Source organism: Bombus pascuorum, chromosome 6 (assembly GCF_905332965.1).
Source record: "Bombus pascuorum chromosome 6, iyBomPasc1.1, whole genome shotgun sequence".
NCBI classification, from domain to species: Eukaryota; Metazoa; Arthropoda; class Insecta; order Hymenoptera; family Apidae; genus Bombus; species Bombus pascuorum.
In genome coordinates this window covers 17,755,579-17,774,855 of record NC_083493.1, presented here as the reverse complement: position 1 = coordinate 17,774,855, position 19,277 = coordinate 17,755,579, and the positions used below count along the sequence as shown (strand labels likewise).

Genomic DNA, 19,277 nt, shown 5'->3' with positions numbered 1-19,277 from the left:
CGATTCGGTTTAACGCTAATCGATAGATCGCGAGTCAACCCTCGAACTCGTCTGACGAACGTCGACCTAAAGGGTCTCGATGGCATGGTGGCGCGTCGTTAAAGAAATTATGACAATTGAGCAAGCATCCTTTAACGGGGACCCGATGACATTTAGCGTAATGTGACATGCTGATCCCCGGCAAGGTAATCTCTCTCCGGGTGATGTACAATGTGTTGCTGTCCCTGTACGTTTCCTCGCATAGATACACACGAACGCGTATCGCGCGCGCGTTAAACGAGGATCCGTGTAACCCCTCTTAAGGTACCTCTACCTCTGTGTCGCTATCGTTCCCTCTCTGTTCGTCTCGATCGTGCCTCTCTGTCTGTCGCCGTGTCGTCGTGTCCCATGTGCGTCCTCCTAGGTGCACGGTGGCTATCGTTACTTGGCCAAACGATCGTATTGGTGATGCCTCCAGGGGTATATATACGACGAGCGCTGCGGGGCTTGATAAACACTTGCCCATCAGCGATTACTGCTGCAGCATGTACACGTCACTGGTAAGCGTAATTAAGAGAAAAATCGCCAGCGGAAAGATCTCGGGACGAGGAAACCTAGGGTGAAACTCGCGGAAACGAAAATCCGGACCAATCGGAACGTCGTCAGAGTGAGCTCTCTGATCCAGAGAGATTCGTCGAGTGATCCGTCGAGAACACGATTTTTTCGTTTCTGTGCGTGATACATTCCGGGATACTGTGATACGCGTTGCCTGTGCCGTTTGATTCGCTCGATTCGGGGACGTATTGCGATTTCCTACGCAAGTCTAACGAGACGAATGGTCGAGAGGTGAGTAGGGTGAACGTAGAGAGGCCTGCAGTTTTAACAAGGATCGTGCGCGCTTGGTGTACATCCGCCTCGAACTTCAACATCTCTAAATTATCTCGTTAGATAGTCGATCGAAGTTTTCTAACTCACCGTACAATGTAGACGAACACGTACGTTCTTGGCACGCGATTAATCCTTTAATACTCCTGTTATAGGTAGTATTCCCTGTTCTACGTGTTTCGTTATATGTTCGTTATCAACTCGAAAGCGGTCTCGATTAATCTTTACTTATATATTCGTCTAATTACGTAAACAGTTAGCAGTTTCGATGTTTACGCGGAAAGGTATTGATAGCGGAGAAGAAAATGTTATTAACGCGATAAACGTTCGAACAGTTGCGAAACGCCGGCGACTACGTCTGACTTAATAACCGTCATACTACCATTCGAGTAGCGGCTGACTCGAAACGGTATCACTACTGCGGCAAGCTTCCCGCCGTTTTCGACAATACGAGTCACTCGCAGTGCACACGACCGGATCAAACGACGGGTAATCGCGCAATCGATTTCTCGAATCGATACGTGATCCGTTCTACCGTTTAAATTGCGTTTCACAGGCGCGTAATTACGTGAAAATCGATCTTTCGCGACGTAATTTATAGGTGTTTAAACGCAATAACGTAAACACCGAGCAAGTATACGTATACATAGGCGCGCGCGTTCACGACAGCATTCCACCCCGGGCCATTTGTCCCGACGTCTTTACGCGAAATTGCGTGTCGCGTTTGTTTTACCGCTCAGCTATAATGACCAACGTTGCGTTAAGGACTCGAGCAAACTTTGAAATCGCTTCAATTAAACGCGTGTATGCCGGTTCGATGCTGGTGCAAAAGCTAGACGCGTCATTCGCGAGCTAGAGAGCGATTCGCGCGGGACGTTCAAACGTTGTTTCGTAATTTTGTTCAAATTGGGGCAACGTAAACGTACGTGAGTCGATAGCGTGTTGGACGAATCAGATGTCGCTTACGATCGTACGAATTCGTAGAATATCGTATAAACGCGAAACCATGTGCTTCGAAACGATATCCGAAAACCGCTTCACCCTACTGAAACTGTATAGATTCGACTTGGAAATAACAAAAGTCGGTTTCCTTGTTCCGAGTAGTGCTCGAACGTGAAAACGAACAAGAACAAAACGGAAAAACAATACGGCGCGATGTTCGACGACGTCGAGAACGATAAAGGCAAAGTCGCGACTTATTTCTGTTTCTGTTCGGATGTTCAGATAGCCGTGATCGCGCTGACAAGCTGCGTGGCAGCCGCCCCAGCGGAGGACGTGATACCAATTGTCAGCCAAAGTCAAGAGGGTCCAAATCCGGACGGCTCGTACAAATGGAGCTACGAGTCCGGGAATGGGATCAAAGCGCAAGAGGAGGGTCATCTGGAGAACGCCGGCCAAGAGAACGAGGCGATGAACGCTCAGGGTAGCTTCAGTTATCCGAGCGACGACGGTCAACAAATCTCGTTGACGTATGTTGCGAACGAGGAAGGTTTTCAACCACAGGGCGCTCACCTACCTACTACACCGGAAATACCGCCGCTCATTCAAAAGGCGCTCGAATGGATAGCGGCGCACCCGAGCAAGGAGGACCAGAATCAGGTATAAAGGATGAGACGTGTACCGTCAGTGATCTCAAAACGAGCTACGTTCAATTTTCTTCTAACGTGAATTACGATGAATCGCCCCGTCGTCACCTCTTGCAGTCCAAGCTCTAACGAAACGCGTACTACTCTGGTTCAATCTGTTGTAAATATTTATTGTATACTTTTACGGACGTATATGTGTATTGTATATCGATATATTATGTCGTATTATATATGTATCGTGTATTGTAACACATGCAGACGCGAGTACGTACCACGGGCAGCGAACATGTACACAATCGTTGCCAGGTACGTACGTATTACGATGCATACGAAATAAATGTTGCAATTCAAGACACACCCTCGTCTTATCTCTTTGCCTGTCGTATTTACGTATTTTTGTTCCCGTACATTTACCTAGAAGGTATACGAGAATGATACGGAGATATCGAGACTGATTTTTACGTTAACCAAGATTATTACAAAATAGAAACAACCAACTTTATCTACGTTATCGCGTCAAGTTGTACGAAACGTTTCTCCGATAACCGAGACGTCTCGCTTACCGGACGCAGCTTGAAAATTTGACGACAATTTGCTTCTCCGCTTGGCAAAACAAACTTGTCCAACTGTCAACGTTAACTTCAATCGTAACTTTGTATCAAAACAGTATTTATTCTTTGGCCCCGAATTTGTCCACTTTGGCCGGAACTGTTAGCTGGATCGAATGTAAACGCAGATTGAATTAAGGCTAGTTTACAGTCGCTTTAGGAAAGGCTAGGACAGAACGGGTCAGCTACGGGCGCAGCCTGTAACTACAGAGTCACGTTGTAAACGCACGCGAAATTCTCTTCTCTGTTGACACTTCCTTGTCATTATTTACGATTCCGCTCCAATTATTCATATCAGCGCCGGCTCGTTTCGACGAAATAATCCCGCGGCACTGCAATCGTAAATACAAAATACAAATTCCGAGCGCAATCTGAAAGAGGAGCGTAGTTTCTTCGAGGAATTTGATTCGTTCTCGTTTGATCCGTGCTCTCTAAGGTACGCGCTGATTTACGATAGAAAGTTTCAGCACGACGAGACGTAGTACAACGTTTTAAGCACGTGCTCGCTGTAGAATTGCCTCGACATCGTTAATCAATCGCGATACCGCGGACATAAAGGACGTCCTCCGGTAATTTATTCGAAGACGACGGTCTTGTGGATAACGCGATCTCGTTTGCCTTTTCTTGCATTTCCTTGCAAATGAAACAGCAAATTGACGCAACTTAAGAATTATATTCCACGCAAAGTTCAATCAACACAGTAGTAGTAAAATTGATAAGAATCAAAATTTTTATAAAGGGAACACGCGCGTTTTCCTATATGCTTGTATCGGCATTTGTTTTCTTAACGGGTTCGCATCGTTTCGTTTAAAGCAACGGTACGATATTATAAATATAAAATGTTAAAAAATAGGAAGAACGATCGAGTAACATTAGCGTATTTCGTTCTCTATTTTCTTAAATTTCGTCGAGTTTGATAGACGCGAAATATCATGGAACGATCTTAATTATTACTAATTGCTGGCTTGATCTAAACACGTGTTAGTCAATTAGCTACGCGTAACGCCAAACTTTCTCAACGAGAATCGTCTTATATCGGTCTCGTGCGTCAACGTCTCTTCGATGACGCGACGAAGGATTATCGATTGTGTCTGAAACTTTCGTTGAACTTTCACGAACGACAGCGTTATACGCTTCTATTTTAGTATACCTGAGATATGTTCCACGTTTACAATGGAATTACATAATGCTTGGCCGTTCCAACTTCTGTCATCTATGCAGAACCATCGGTGAAACTTTTATCTTAGTATATACGATAGCCTTCCGAGGGCATCGTTAGAGTACGTGTCAAGAGTCATAAATCACGTCTTAAACAAAGATGAATTACCGAATATATTTTCATACCTTCCTTCGTGATATAGAATAATCAGCTTCATTTACTATATCTTAGGATATCGCAAAGTTCGAGCTAATAAACTTTATATATTCAAAGCCTATCAAACTATTAAACTTTAGCGTCGGGTATGCTAAGAAACTTTTCACCGAATCTACCGTTTGCATCGTTAGGAAATCAAGATTTTCTAATAAATGCAACAGGACATTTTGCCATCCATAGCATAATGCAATTCGATAGCATTGGACGATATTTTATTACTTGTCGATGGATACACAAGTTATTTCTATATCTTTCGTTTCGAGACAAAATTTAATAAACATAGCAATTATTCTTCTTCTCCTCGTAAGTATCTCTTCCGACATAAATTATCTTCTTTGTATTAAGTGTCAATTTATTGTTACTTATTTAGTCGTCGACTAATTTTAATTACGAATTATGTTAAGTGATAAAATATTAACGATAGAGGGGCGTTTTCTTACAACGCTGAAAACATGATAACAGCATCAACCTTTCGATCGGAACGAATCAAATGTTCAAATACTTATGAACGATAGTGTACCTACGGTACTTATGTCGCTGTAACCACAGTACGTAAGACGTAAAAAGAAGCGAACACCACTTATTGCACTTCGACCGAATGGCATTTTCGTATTACAGCGCGCATGAGTCTATATTATTTTCATTGTTGCCATGCTAGCGCAAATAATTTAACGAAATAATCTGTAAATAGGCGTAACGATGGGCGCGTGCTATTTACACGGTTAAACGGTTTTGCGCGTCTACCAAGGCGTGTGTAATCCAAACGAACGAGGACAACATCGTCGACAGCAGCGATGCAGGTGCTGCAACGAGCAACTTTCGTACTCTGACACTTACGCCATATTTCTCTGTCTCCTTCGCCGCAACGGCAACCTTCGACCTCGACTTCCGTGTTATCGCGTTGCACCTGTCGCGAGCTATTTTGCTTGCAAATAGATCGCCTACGAAATCCGCGTGTTGTTTCGCCGAGATTCCAGTGCCACGACAACTCGCAGAACCGACGTTCGCCTTTTTCTTTTCAGTTTCTCATTTATCGTACACCGAGCTAGCGTTATAATTCGGAATGTTGTTAATCGCAGCGTATGGATTTTACTCCCATATTTTTGTCAAAATATTTCACTTAAATGGAATTAAGTAACGACGATGGATCATCCTGTTTGATGATCTTTTATAGCTTTAGTCCATTTTCCACTTAATTTTACACAAACACGATTTATTTCTCTGTTACCGTTGAATACCCGTCGCACGAACACAAAGGACTTTATTGTAATATAAATCGACTATAAAAGTACTATATTACTTACGTTATTTACAAAGCGATCTTTTAATTAATCGATAGCGAGGTACGAGTATTTTATGGCGATCAATTAATAACATCGGTTCATCGATCTATAATACGTTTAATCTAAAGTTTTTACATCTTAGTTCTTACAAAATGCTCTTCTTCGTCGTATATTCTTCGAACAATTTACACACGGATAGCGTAATTCGATGAATTCCAAGAAAGAGAATTCAAATTTCCAGAGAGACGTACGTACCTAAAGTCAAATTCTTTAAATCATTCGGAGAGAAAAAAGCACGCGGTCGACTTCTTCGCGCGATACTGTCCTGTTAAGAACGAAACATAGTGGAAAACTAGAATCCGTTTCACGCGTCTTTGGAGGGATGAGCGGCTATCCAGTCGAGGGCACGCTGGATGAGAATGGGTATTGGTTGCGTGGGTGGTGGCGTTGGCAGATGCGGCCCTTGAAACGCGGCACCGTTTTCGTTAGCTAACCAGCCGAGATTGATTCTCGTACCATCCGGCGCGGTCCACGAGGCCGAGCCTCGAACTTCTTCGGCTTCCGCATCCTTTTGACCACGATTCTTCAAAACACCCTCTTCCTCCACGGCAATGCCATTAGCGGTTTCCCATTTCGAGTAAAAGCTTCCATCCGGACTGATATCTTGACTTTGGCTGACGATGGCGATCGGTTTGTCCGCGGCTAGCGCCGTAACTACCATGCTCAGCAGGCAAATTGTCCGAAAGTGCATGATGCGAGCGACGAGTGGAAAAATGTCTGAAAAAAGCCATTACTGTCGTGACGCGTTAAGGTATGTTACTCTAACTTGACTCGACAACAGAACTTTGTTCGTCCGAATTCTATTTATTGCAATTTTTATTAAAATTAATTAAAAAGTTAATAAAAAATCCACTAAAATTAGAAAATAAACGACGATGTATGTACGAACAGCTATATGTTGATCTTTTTCATATGTACTGTATCTCCGACGAGTAGATACGCGTAATTATATCTGTATTACGTATTATACTTTCGTATCGGTTAATTATCGCGTATCTCGTTAAAACCGTGACAAGTGTCCGATCATAAATCTAAGTAACGAAGTAGTTATCCGTTTAGGCCGGTTAATTCAATTAAGTGGTTTTACGAACGCGATGATTAAGTTAAGCGTTCAAATGTGGCGTAAGTAGTTGCAACGATACGCCTGTTAATCGGTAATCGATGGAACGTGTGCGCGCTAAGATAACGATCGAAAGTCTGCCTATCGATCATACTTGGTTATTGACGGTGTCGACGCGATCGTCCAACCTCGGTTTCTGAATTTCCAGATAGCGCGTGCGAAACCCTACTGGCGAGTGCACATCTATCGCATGCACCTTTTATAGTTTGAAATACTCTCCGCTATCACCGACATTTTCCGTTCAAATGTCACTCGGTGATACCGGTTCAGCCTTCGTATGACCGGTATCGCGTAATAAAGAAAACCTTCCCGGCTGGATCATGGCACCAGCAACCTGCAATCAATCCACGCCTAGATCGTCAATTATAATAACCGTTACCGTGGATACACACTTGCTATAAATATACAAATTGCTTGGAACTTGTATTTTCTATCGCATTACTTCTGGAGCTTCCTTCGAGTAGACTGGACAACACGCACAAGCACCGTGTCAACGAGTTTACGTCTCTTCTCTTTAAAGAGCGTGAGAAGTCACTTTTACGTAGCTTATTCCTTGTTTGTGTATCGCTTATTACTTTTATGAACTACCAGTTTCATATTTTCTTACGCAATATACGAACAAAACAGATTCCTGTTTTCACGTTTCCATGTTTCCTTTTATTTCGCTTGTTTTTATACAATACAAAAGCAAAACTCTGTGCGTTGGACTAGCTTGAAAAAGCAAAAAACCCTCGCTTTTCGATCGTATGTCAGTTTTAAATATATACGCGTGATCGTTCCTCTAAGAGTATCGAAGTACGAGAGGTAGCAAAAAGTGATTCAAATGAAAGTTGTTTGACTCGATGGACCAAACTTAACGAGATATCTTGATTTCTCTTTATATTCGTCTTTAAAGAGGCTTCAGTGCCAATGTAATATTTTTTAATTCCCTGCAAAAAAGTACCAAGGTACTTCGATTTTGGTCGACAAATGTTCAGTTTAAAAGATATTTTAATTTTTATCTTGCAAAACTTGTCGTACCAAGGACGAGGAAAAACACCGCAGTACTTTTATGTTTATGTTTTTCTTGTAACATTATAAACAGAAGGTTATCTTCGTGCGTCTCGAAGCACAACCTGAACGGAGAAGATCCGGCATCCTCCGAATACAAAAATCGATCACTCGTTACATCAAGACATTTATTTCGAATTTAGAAGAACCAACAACAGCTAAGAAACAAAAGTCGTCGAAGAAAAGAATCAAGTTGGATGGTATATGTGCTTATCCTGAAGAATATGTTGCGGAACACTTGCAAGAAAGTTGGGTACAGTGTACGTACAGGCTGCGATAGAGGGGCGCTCGAAGACTGTAGAACAGAACAGAAGAACTTGACTATCTTCGATTTTATCGTTGTTAATTTACTTTAGTCGCTAATACCGTACAGTGGTATACGGTCTTGTCCATTCCAGAGGTGCAAAATCGGGAAAAATAGAGCTTTCGTTTTATTCTTATTTCAAGTGCTAAAATGCAATTTGTTAGTTTTATTTTCTTTTTTCTCTTTCTTTGTTTTTTTGCTCGTTATAAAAGTATCTAATAAATACAGGTTTGCCCTATAGTAAAATAAAGTACAGCATGCTATATGACAATTTCCTTGTTATCGACGTATCGTTATTCACGTTATCAATCGTATCGATAATGCTGTTACGTTTTGACAAATACTTGCTGTCAGCTTCCTCCGGATTCAAAAGAAGAGTATTACGTCATAACGATGTATATCTGACGTCGTCGACCGTTAATTTTTTAGCGACGGTACGCCTACGTAATGGTTCAGAACGAACCTGAATGTAGAAACATTTTTTTTATAAAAGAAAGGCATATTTGGTAAAGGTATATTTGCGAGAGGAAAGAATGAGATTTTAGCAACAACGAAAGTTTAAGAAGCGCGCGTGTCTCAACAAACAATGATACATACGTGAAAATAATTAATCTCGTGATTTAAGGTGACGTTTCGCACATCGTGGACTGGTTCTTTTAAAAAATGATCTGTCAAAGGAAGCACAATTCTAATGAGCGGAATCAGTGGCTTTTGAATATTTCTTACAAGGTATTATACCGTCCGACAGCACTACCCAGGATTTTTCATTGCGACAAGTGCAATTAGTCATCTCTTTATTTAAATATTCGACGCACTTTAGAGACCGGGCAACTCGTAGAAGGAAAGAAGAAGATTTAAGAAATACGTGTTTCTTTTTTTCTTTCTTTTTTTCATTTTTTAGAAGTCTGTGAGGCAACGATGGGTCAATGTCGAATGACTCACGGCTCGACCACGGTTATTAGAAATTTTGTAATTGTTTCGCGACCTTTCTCGTTCTAACTATCAGTTTGCGTGTTTCGAACGGTTTCAAGAGGTCTTTCGAAACTTCTGACAAACCTAAATTACGCGAGGATCTAGGGAGAAAAGAATTCTCGATGAGCTAAAATTAGGAATTCTTCTAAAAGATACTAACAAACGCGAGGATGTATTGCTTGGAACGTAACAAGCTAGAAATATTTTAAGGATAAGATGATTAATTCTACGAAGAAGATTCGTGATTTATAATTTTAAATCGAGTTTGGAGGACAACGCGTCTTCCGCGCGAATAACCCGTACTTATGCGATCGTTGCTCTCTCCCAAAGTTGAAGGAAGATTTCGCAAGCTCGCTATTTCGGTTCTATCAGGTATACGCTGTTATATAATTTCATTCAGGTTCCTAACAATAACTAATTGATATAAGCATCGACACGCGTTCAAAGTTGTTACTTTAATTAATTAATAGCTTGTAGCATTAATGGCATCGACGATGTCTTTCGGTTCCTTTCACAAAGTTACTGCTTCGGATGTTCGTCGAAGCTTCCATCAAGCTTAACGCGTTCGCCGCGGAGTTTCGACATGCCCGCTGTCTTGTAATCGATATCCTTCGAGCGATAACATTTTCTTCCCGTGATAATTCCCGTGTTTTACTCCTAGACAAGAAGCAAAATTACGCCTGACTTTCGTAACTTGCCGCTCTGAAACGATGTAAAACGAGCGCGCTACTGTAAAATTTGGGGCGATGATTGGGAACTATTAAATCTTACGTAGCAATTGACTTTAAATACGTGAAGAAAATTAGAAATAATCTTCGTATTCTTTTTTCAATTTTCAAGCACATAACGACAAAAGCTATGTAACTATAAAATTTAGAATAATATCACCACGAGAGATTTACGTATAATTTATGGCATGTTATCGCTTTCGGAGCCGAGTCACAGCAAAATATTGTATAAAAATTTATTCGATGTACGTGTTTCTTCAATTAATTAGGCTTCGTTGTCTTCTTTTTCTTTTTATTTCTCATATTTTGGAGCGATTTAATTATTTTACACGCTTTATTTCCGTTTACTATACGGTTTGAAAACACGCAATAAAATTGTATAAAAACTATTTGCAGAAGTTGCCGAGATACAACAATTCGGACCGATTAATTGTTTTCGTGATAATCTGAATTAATTATCATCGCACGATGCGACGATGCGGGACGTTTAATACGTATAAACGAGGGCCATAACACGCTTCAAGAGAAGGAGAAAGGGAAAGTGTGAATTCCTTGAGACAGATAGACAGACAGACAGACAGAAGATTCTTCGGCAAAACGTTTTTATTTATATACAAAAATCACAAGTTAAAGTATACGTATATTATTATGTACTATCGACGCTCGATACGCGTCTTCGCAGCTGCGATGGCGTCGTCGTTTTATCGCGTTTTACGTTTGTGAAAGCAGCGTGCGCGCATCGGCACGATCCTGTCGTAAACTGCTGAACAGTGCGCGTTACTTTCATCTATACAGGTAAGATAAAGAATCTCGAAGTATACAGTTATTATATACCGGCTGGCTCGCGCCTTATTTTTTTCTGTTATGTATAATCCTAGATTAATATACCACACTATATTTATTTTTATGGTCGCATCGAAGGCTCAGGGTCGGTTCTGTCCATGGCAAGCTGGCTCGAAATCAGGTCACGTTTGAGGTATAGTTGGGCTGATTAACCTACGGGACGAGAAACCTGTTAGACTCGATCGTTGGAAAACATATATTTTGACCGTTATAGCCGAACGTCATCGCGTATACCATCACCGAGAAATTTCATTTTAGTCGACGAATATATGATACAAGCATATGTCAGTGAAGTAGAAAACGTAAAAGCGTGCCAAAGGATAAGAAATACTTTTTGCTCTAAAATTGACATTTTGTAGGAATAACCAAAGAAATAAATGAACTGCGCAACGTAGAAATTCGAAGCGAATGTAAAATGCGAAAATCGATCGTACAGACTCGTTGCGCGCGAAAACGGACAATCTAACCGGAGAGCGTAAAAGCGTCGTTAATCATTAGGGTAGGAAAAGAAGACGCACCTCGGCCAGGTGGTCGTGGTTGACCACCGTCGTCTTCTTCTGGGTGAGCCGCGTTCCATTCGAGCGCCCTTTGAATCTCTGGTGGTATCGGTGGTGCCGTGGGGATGTGAGATCCTTGCACTTGGAAGCCATTCTCGTCCGCCACGTACGTGATACTGACTTGCTGACCATCCGGCGCCGTGTAAGAATCGGAGCCTTGCGAAACAACCGGTGTCTCGTTGTCTACTTGTTTAGGTTGTCCCGATTCTTGGTGACTGATTCCGTTGCTTGTCTCGAAGCTGAACAATAATTTGTAGTTCGATTAACGCCTGACGCTGTTTAATGTCCGCAGCGAAGGCTACGTCCTTTCGGAACCGCAGATAACTAATGTTTCATCGGTACTACATTTAGCTTCGTTAACGCGATGCCGATGCTGTACCGATGCCGCGTCGAGACGTCGAGCGAAGCTAAATACAACGCTGACGCAACGCTAAAACACTCTTCCAAAGAGACACTTTAAACTTTCATAACTTGGGCGGTATTCGTTTTCAGGCCATTACTGAGACATTTTAAATAACGACGCTTTGATTATTTTATCAAACGCTTGTGTAAATATAATGTTATTTAAATATCCGACTAACGAATAACATATATAAACGTTCAGCGAAATTTCTTGATCTATTTTCAAACGAACGAACGAATTTGACGAATTGAACGAATTCGATAGAGAGAAGTTGAGAATTCAACGGCGTTAAAAAAAAAAAAAAAAAAAGAAAGAGGCACAGCATTCTAATTGAAAGAAAAACGTTCAGCTCGGTAGCCCGTCACTCCTACTTATGAATAGCTACGTCTTTATGCAAAACAGAGATTACAGTTGGCGACAATTGCGAATCGTGTGAACAAGCCAGTACCATTGGACTCGAATACCTGTTATCCTCTGTCTATTGTCTTCAACGTCTGTGATTACTTTGTTCGTTGCACGTTCGCGTTCTAGCAACGATCAAAGGTCTCGTTTTGACTCGTTACATGGCAAAGTGTCCGGCGGACAATTCAACTTTGAACTCGATTTTCTTTACGCTTTCCGCAATTTGATCGTTTGTAATCCACGCGACTGGTCTGGTATGAAATTACGTTTCTACCGTGGCGAACGAAATAACGATGAAAACGAAATTCTCTCGAAAAAATAGAAGCTAACTTCGTATTAAATGCTTCAAGTTTTAAGAAATGGCAGACGACATTTATCTGATACAAAATATGTTAATAAAATCGAAACTTAAATTTCTAAAAAGAAATCTAGCTAAGAAAACTTCGTTTATTATATTCGGATGTTGCGTATTTGTTCGTAGAAAGCAAAAAGTATCGTCGCCGTCTCGTTTAAATTAAAAACCTACGATATAATTTCTCTTATACAGAAGCTACGCCTTTCTACATTTCCTGCGTTGCCCTGACCTACTTTTGTTCTGTAAAACTAATGTCCTACATTAAGAAATAAAACGACGAGACGAGTTTGCCGTTAGCTGTAAACCTTTTTGTAAGAAATCAGTCGCGACAAATTACTTCTTTCGACGATGTTCTCCCATGAACTTACTTATTGACGTAAGTGCCGTCAAAGTTGACTTCGAGCTGCTGAGATGTAATTACCGCATCTTTGTCAGCGCCACCGCTAGGTCGTTGAGGAAGAGCTAATATCGCCGTCGTACAAAGTACGACCGCCACTAACACCTGAAACAATCGTGTTTCTCGTTAATATATTTTTCAATTTCGAATACCATATATATATATATACATATAAAATAATCGGACAAAGAAGGGATATGTAGTCGATCGTTGTATCGATAGGAAAGGGAGCGTCGTATCTACTCAAAGTATGAATTTTGTAAAAGGAGGCAAGAAAAAATAATTTCGAAGCAAAGTGATCGCAGCTACACTGACCACGTTACGAACGGGAACGGAATATACAAATCGCGCGAAATCTCGCATACCCAACCTGCAATTGTCTTAATTCGATGAATGATCGTATTACGAGCGCTCGCGTTACGCGTTACACGGCGTACATTTACAGCAAAGCGATGGTAAACAAGCGCGATCGAGCGAGCGTGGTTCTTGAATTGGCGTCGAAATGGGATTCGCACCAATTAAGTTTAATTGGAATACGAGTTTTTAACTTGCATTGTCTCTCGTGACTGGCAAAGTGGGGTAGCGCCTGGGAAATCCGTAGACCATGAGAAATGCCGATCGCTAACACCGTTTGTAAAACCTTTCGTTCAAATATTCATAGAATTCGTGAAAGTAGCGCTTGGCGACGATGGCGTGGCTCTGTGTGGTGCGGCTGCAAAGGGCAAGCGAAGACGATAATGTCTAGAGACTGCACGACGCGGTTACATCAGTCGCAAATGACATTATGAAATACAACGTAATGGCAGGACGAAAGCGGTACCCGTGTAATGTGCCCGTTTTTCTCCGCACGACCGTGGAACGTGTAATTTCATTCAAGAATTCCGTCAACCGTGAATCTGCTGGAGGAAAAATTCGCGAATTAAATGTCAGCCCGATCGGATCGCTTCTCATCGTTCGCTCTTGTCTTCTACAAGTATGCACGGCCATCTTCGTACGTCGCACTTTATACCGGTCTTCGAACACGATGAAACATTTTCACTTCTATTCACCGCTAAACGTACAATCCGACGAACTTTCACGAAATTGTTTCGCGAAATACAGAAATTTTTGTCGACGTCCGTTTGCGACTGTTTAAACTTCCACTCGTGAATGACGCGCGCAAATGACAAGGTGCTAGTCGTTCAGCACGATCAAAGATCGAATTACGGGCTCGTGGCTCTTATTCCGGTCCGTAACGCGTTTCTAATTACCAATCCCGAGCAACAGCGCCACATCAATGAAACGCTATCCGAGACGAGATTTCATTCTCGTAACAATGTAATCGATATTTCGATTCTCCTTGACCGTATGACCGAGCTGAAACAAGCGATCGCTTCCTACGTGTCGTGTTCACCGCGTAGACAATGGAACGCGCGGAAGGCCAAGCGAAGCCAGTCACCAAGGGGGAGAGGACATGGAAGGAAATCGAAGAGGTATGCCGGAGCGTACAAGCGGACGTAGCCTGTCTTCGTTTTCCTCTCTTTCTCTCGATCGATATCGGCCGTTTTTCGCTCGCGATCCCTTATCGCGACGCGCCATAGAAACATCTCGATACGAAGGAATCGCTGCTCGAAATGCCAATTGCACCGGACCCCGTTGTTACGCGGTTCAGTCGCGAAAATCACAAGGCGTGGAAAGTTTCACAAGTGTCGCGCGGAACGAAGGAGGAATTACCAGTGGCGGTAATGATGCGCCGCGTAACGTGCAATCACACGGATTATGAAAGAACCGGAGAGACGCGAAGGCGCTTCTTCTTTTCATTCATAAGGTCAAACGATCACCGAGGAGACCCTGTCTGAGAGGTGCACCGACGCGTTTCGATACGTTCGTTGATTGTCAATTTCGCTCCGCCATCGCTCAGCCATCCGTCGTAGTTGTGCAGTAACGATATTGGTATTGGATTTCGAATCGAAAAACTAATTCAAAACCATTTTTGATCTTCGACGGTGGTACCTTTTTCGTATTTACTTTTAAACGCAATCGATGTTTTTGATACGGATGCATATATCTTTCTGTCGAATTTTATTCCTTGTTTTTCATCCAACATTTTCCCTTAGATTTTCTTTCCCTTCTTTTTTTGGAAGTTTTTTTTTTGCGATAAACAATCAAAAACAACGAGACTAACGAGAATCTATCGTTTCTTTCTAATAAATCTTAGCTATTCGAAACTCACAAATAACACTATTTGCATTACTTTTTCTGCTGTTTCGTTGATACTTTGTTTCATAATTTACTTCCTTGGTAATCGTTCGTATAGTTATCTATATATTATACATATATATAAATGTGTGTGTATGTATATGCGCATATTAAAACTAGTTAAGCCGCCTTTGAAATTAGCTATTATTTTCTTGTCACGACTGCAATAAGCAATCATTTGTAACCTCGATAACGCGGAAGAACGATTTTGCACTATTGAGACTCGCGAGAAATTTTATCGTCAACGTGGAAAACATACGTGAGATACAAAAGATTTTAGTTAGAATAGCGGCGATTGTTTTTTTTTTTCTTCATAAAAACTATGAATAATATTTCTTTCGTTGCTCGATACCCGTTTGTCGAGCGTATTACCTGGCCCAGTTAAATGGCAAAATGGCACGAGATGACACAATTGGAATGCACGCGTGTTGTGTACGCGTACACGAAGGTATTCGGGATGTTCGTTGGTGTCATGGTTTATTCCATCGCAATTGTCCTACCTCGAAGAAAAAGGTGTCGACACGAGTGTAACGTGACGCAATCGTGCTAGTCGTTCGTCGTTCGTAATTGTTATGATAATTCTATTCTTAATTTCACGCCTGTCCTCTGTTCCCTCGTTCGAATTCCGTTAATTTTGATTGTATGCAATCGCAACAGCGATCGCTAACGAAGATCTTCGAACGCCTCCTTTTAAATCCTGCATCGAGAACGAATCGTTGATTTGAAAAAAAAGATACGCATGTAGCGTAAGAGAAGAATAACGAGCTTATCTTGCCGGAGTCTGAATATTTTTCGTATCATTCGCGGAGTATTATCTGTACATGTTTGACTACGAGTTCTATTAATAAATTTTACTTTCAGCTCAATTCGATTAACAGGTTCGTTTTAACTATCGTCGCGAGAATATGCTATGTACAATTTCTACGATTTGTCGAACGAACGAAAAGGAAGGACGATTCTGTTACGAAAAAAAGTTTCGAGCGGAATACCTGTGCGTAGAATATTCTTGACAATGTATGTAAAAATATCTTTAGCTCGATGCTAATAAGGCAACAGCGATGCGACGAAGACACTGCTATACGAATAAAAGAGAAAAGTCGTATTCGTATATAAGTGACATAACGACGGCATCAAAGTCGCACGAGCAAGTAATCGGCTTTAAAGTTATCCTGATGTAACACCTATCTAATTGGAAAGTTACACGGAGCGAAGGGATAGTAACGACTTCTGTCAATAAGCCAGTACATGAATTCAAGTTTCAAAATTCGATAACGACACATATTTCGAACGTGAAAGTATCGTGACTCGGTATTTTTTTTTAGAGAAAACCATAGATATTAAGGTTTATCAATGACCATTTGTCTGTCTCGTTGTTTCTGTAATAGAACAGTATCGATTAAAATATTTTAGGTATACGTGCAATTCCATTTGCGCGGCACGAAGATTTTCGTTATCGTTGCAATCACCGAAATGAAGAACAAATTAATACAAAGATTAATAAAACGAGCACGTAAAAATGTCACCCACGTTGCGTGTACAATCGATATTGGTATTGTATTGCTGTGGTTATTGTACGATAGAATACGAGATATTTCGAGAATTATAAAAATTAATCGGATTGGTTCACGCGCAAGAGCTTCCGTTATCAGCAAACTCAATTCTTATCATATAAATATACAATATTTATATACATCTACATTTTTTATTATATAATATTAATATACGTTTATAACACGAATATCGAATTTCGCGGGAACTTCGATGTTACAGGTACATATGCCACTAGTACCGTCGCGTTTCAAGCTTTCTATCCCTTTTATTTTTTTTAGAAACACGTATCGATTGAGAAAACCGTTTCGTTACACGCGCGTTCCGTGTTTATCCTTTGTGTTTTGTTTCGCAATACGTAGATAATTTTGATAGCAACGCAAGTCATTATCGCGTTAACGAAGGGCGATACAACAAAAAAAAGACAAATTGTAAAAAATTATACGATTCGAAATGCGATATTATATCACTCGGAACAAACGCGAAGGGTTTTCGAATGTTCGTTGCTTCTATTCTGAAATAATCGTGTTTATCGCTAGCGCGACTATTTCACGACGGAATACTCGTTCATCGATCAATCCTATTAATTCAACGTTGATTATTCGCATGTACGTCGCCGACATATTTCAAGAATAAAATAAGAATAATTACATAATTCGATCGAAAGTAAAGTCCAAGATTCCAAATAATCAAGAAAGAAAAAATGATCGCTACGTCTACTTGAATATTATTTCAGGCTTGTCAAACTACAAAGGAATAGAAGAAGAGTATATAATAGTTATTTCATAGATACAAGTAACAACGAACAGTGACTCGAAATCAAGTTGAAACCACGTTCAAGCGATATCTCGATATCCATAGACGTTCCTCCGTGCTTATCGTTAGAGTATTACACGGATCGCGGGAAATGTATGCGCGACGAGGGACACGCTACCGACGAGAGTAGCGAATTTTTCCCCATAGCCAGCGTAAATCAAAGCTCCGACCCGTGTACCTAACACCGATGGTAATTCACGGCCAAGTCGGTGGCGTTCAAGTCAGAGGACTTATCTCGCCGTATGGAAACCGTGTATCGCGGACTACTGTCGGACGCGTGTATTACGGACTGAGTACCTACCTTGATAGTGAACATAATCTCTCTGTCACACGGACACCGGCGATGAAGCGGTTAGGATGCAGATGGGTTGGTACTTGTGCTTCTTCGTCAGATGCTTCGCCTCTTTATATACACGACCGTAGCAACGTGGTACAGTGAAAGGGGTCATCCCTGCCCTCTTCACAATGCACTTCTTCTGACCAGTGCATCTTCGGAAAAATGTGCTCGGATGAATCGAGGAATTGGAATTTTTTATCTTGACGCGCGATACGTACAACGATGATCCATGGCCCGTCTATTAATTTCGGTACATCGAAATTATCCGTTATATGACTCGTGACTACGGATGATATCATCCTCATGGCGGATTTATTCTTCGCTCGTTCTTTGGAAGAGCAGCGCGTCCAAGAATTTCGGACGTTTCGTGAAACATACGAGGACCAGAAATCGAGCGACGGTTGTCGCCTTATACATCGGCGAAAGATTTTTTAAAAGCTGCTTTTCGACGGTTTAAACGAATGATTTACGGATAAAACATTTAAGGATTTAAATATCAGATAAAACAAGGTGATCGTTAAAATGTGAAAGCAAATTGAAGAAACTTTTTGTGCGTATGGAGCAAGCTGTAAAATTAATCAAATAAAAAATGCCAAATATAATGACGAAAATTAAAACGAAAGATCTTCTTATCGATCTTGGATAAAAATGTACTAAAGAATAAATTATTTTATGAACAAAATAAGATACGAAGTATTATTCAAAAACGAGTATAACACAAAGAATAGATTATTAAACCAAATCAAAATTTTAAGTAATTACTGGGAACGATAATGAAACAAGGCAGAAAGTGAAAATTCAGGATTAAATAAAAAATCACGGTAAAAAATTACCGTGAAAACTGTGTTTCAATGAACAAACCCGAGTTTATGATTCATAGCACGGAATTTTAATTTCAATTTCGTCGATAGCATCAATCGTGAAATGCGGTAATATAACAGAGAAATACAAACAAGAAATACAAAAGACACGAGAGAAGTAGGAAGATAATTGCCATTTGTTGCAAGGCTCTACCGGATATTTGTTCAGAATTTTTATAAAGTCGAACAAAACAGGCTATGATTGAATGTATGAAGGGATGCAGTGTCTAGGTCACGTACAATTGTGTTAGCTGCGATTATAGAAGAGGAAATCTTCGTTTCCTTGAATCGTTTCTGCACGCACGACTCATGACACGTTTATACGTGTAGATGTACGAGTTATATACATATAGCGTCGTTTATTAACATTGCATTTACCTGACGCAATATTAATTTCATTTCGATTACTTTTAAAAGCAATTTCGATATAGAGTTCGCGCTTTTTCATTGCTTTTAGCAAAATTAACACGAATAACAGCGTACTTTAATGTTTGAATGGTAATTAAGAGTTTAAAAATGTTGCAAAAAATTGGGAATCGTTGTTATAATTTATTTAGCAATTTTTAAATAA

The 19,277-nt window shown here is 40.7% G+C and overlaps 3 protein-coding genes across 3 annotated transcripts; 1 reads left to right on the top strand and 2 right to left on the bottom strand.

The window, feature by feature from the left end:
* Window positions 1-404: 404 nt before the first annotated feature.
* On the top strand, window positions 405-2,805 carry LOC132908458 (endocuticle structural glycoprotein SgAbd-8-like). Its single transcript, XM_060962499.1, has 2 exons — window positions 405-539; window positions 2,089-2,805. Exons 1-2 carry the CDS (start codon window positions 525-527, stop codon window positions 2,467-2,469), a joined length of 396 nt encoding a protein of 131 aa, XP_060818482.1. The 5' UTR covers window positions 405-524; the 3' UTR covers window positions 2,470-2,805.
* Window positions 2,806-6,080: 3,275 nt separating this feature from the next.
* LOC132907948 (endocuticle structural glycoprotein SgAbd-8-like) lies at window positions 6,081-6,437 on the bottom strand. Its single transcript, XM_060961401.1, has one exon. The coding sequence runs from the start codon at window positions 6,435-6,437 to the stop codon at window positions 6,081-6,083; it is 357 nt and encodes a 118-aa protein (XP_060817384.1).
* Window positions 6,438-10,535: 4,098 nt separating this feature from the next.
* On the bottom strand, window positions 10,536-17,917 carry LOC132908428 (endocuticle structural glycoprotein SgAbd-1-like). Its single transcript, XM_060962465.1, has 4 exons — window positions 17,811-17,917; window positions 12,879-13,012; window positions 11,312-11,589; window positions 10,536-10,946 (listed from the first exon to the last, which is right to left on the bottom strand). Exons 1-4 carry the CDS (start codon window positions 17,823-17,825, stop codon window positions 10,942-10,944), a joined length of 432 nt encoding a protein of 143 aa, XP_060818448.1. The 5' UTR covers window positions 17,826-17,917; the 3' UTR covers window positions 10,536-10,941.
* Between the last annotated feature and the right edge of the window lie 1,360 nt (window positions 17,918-19,277).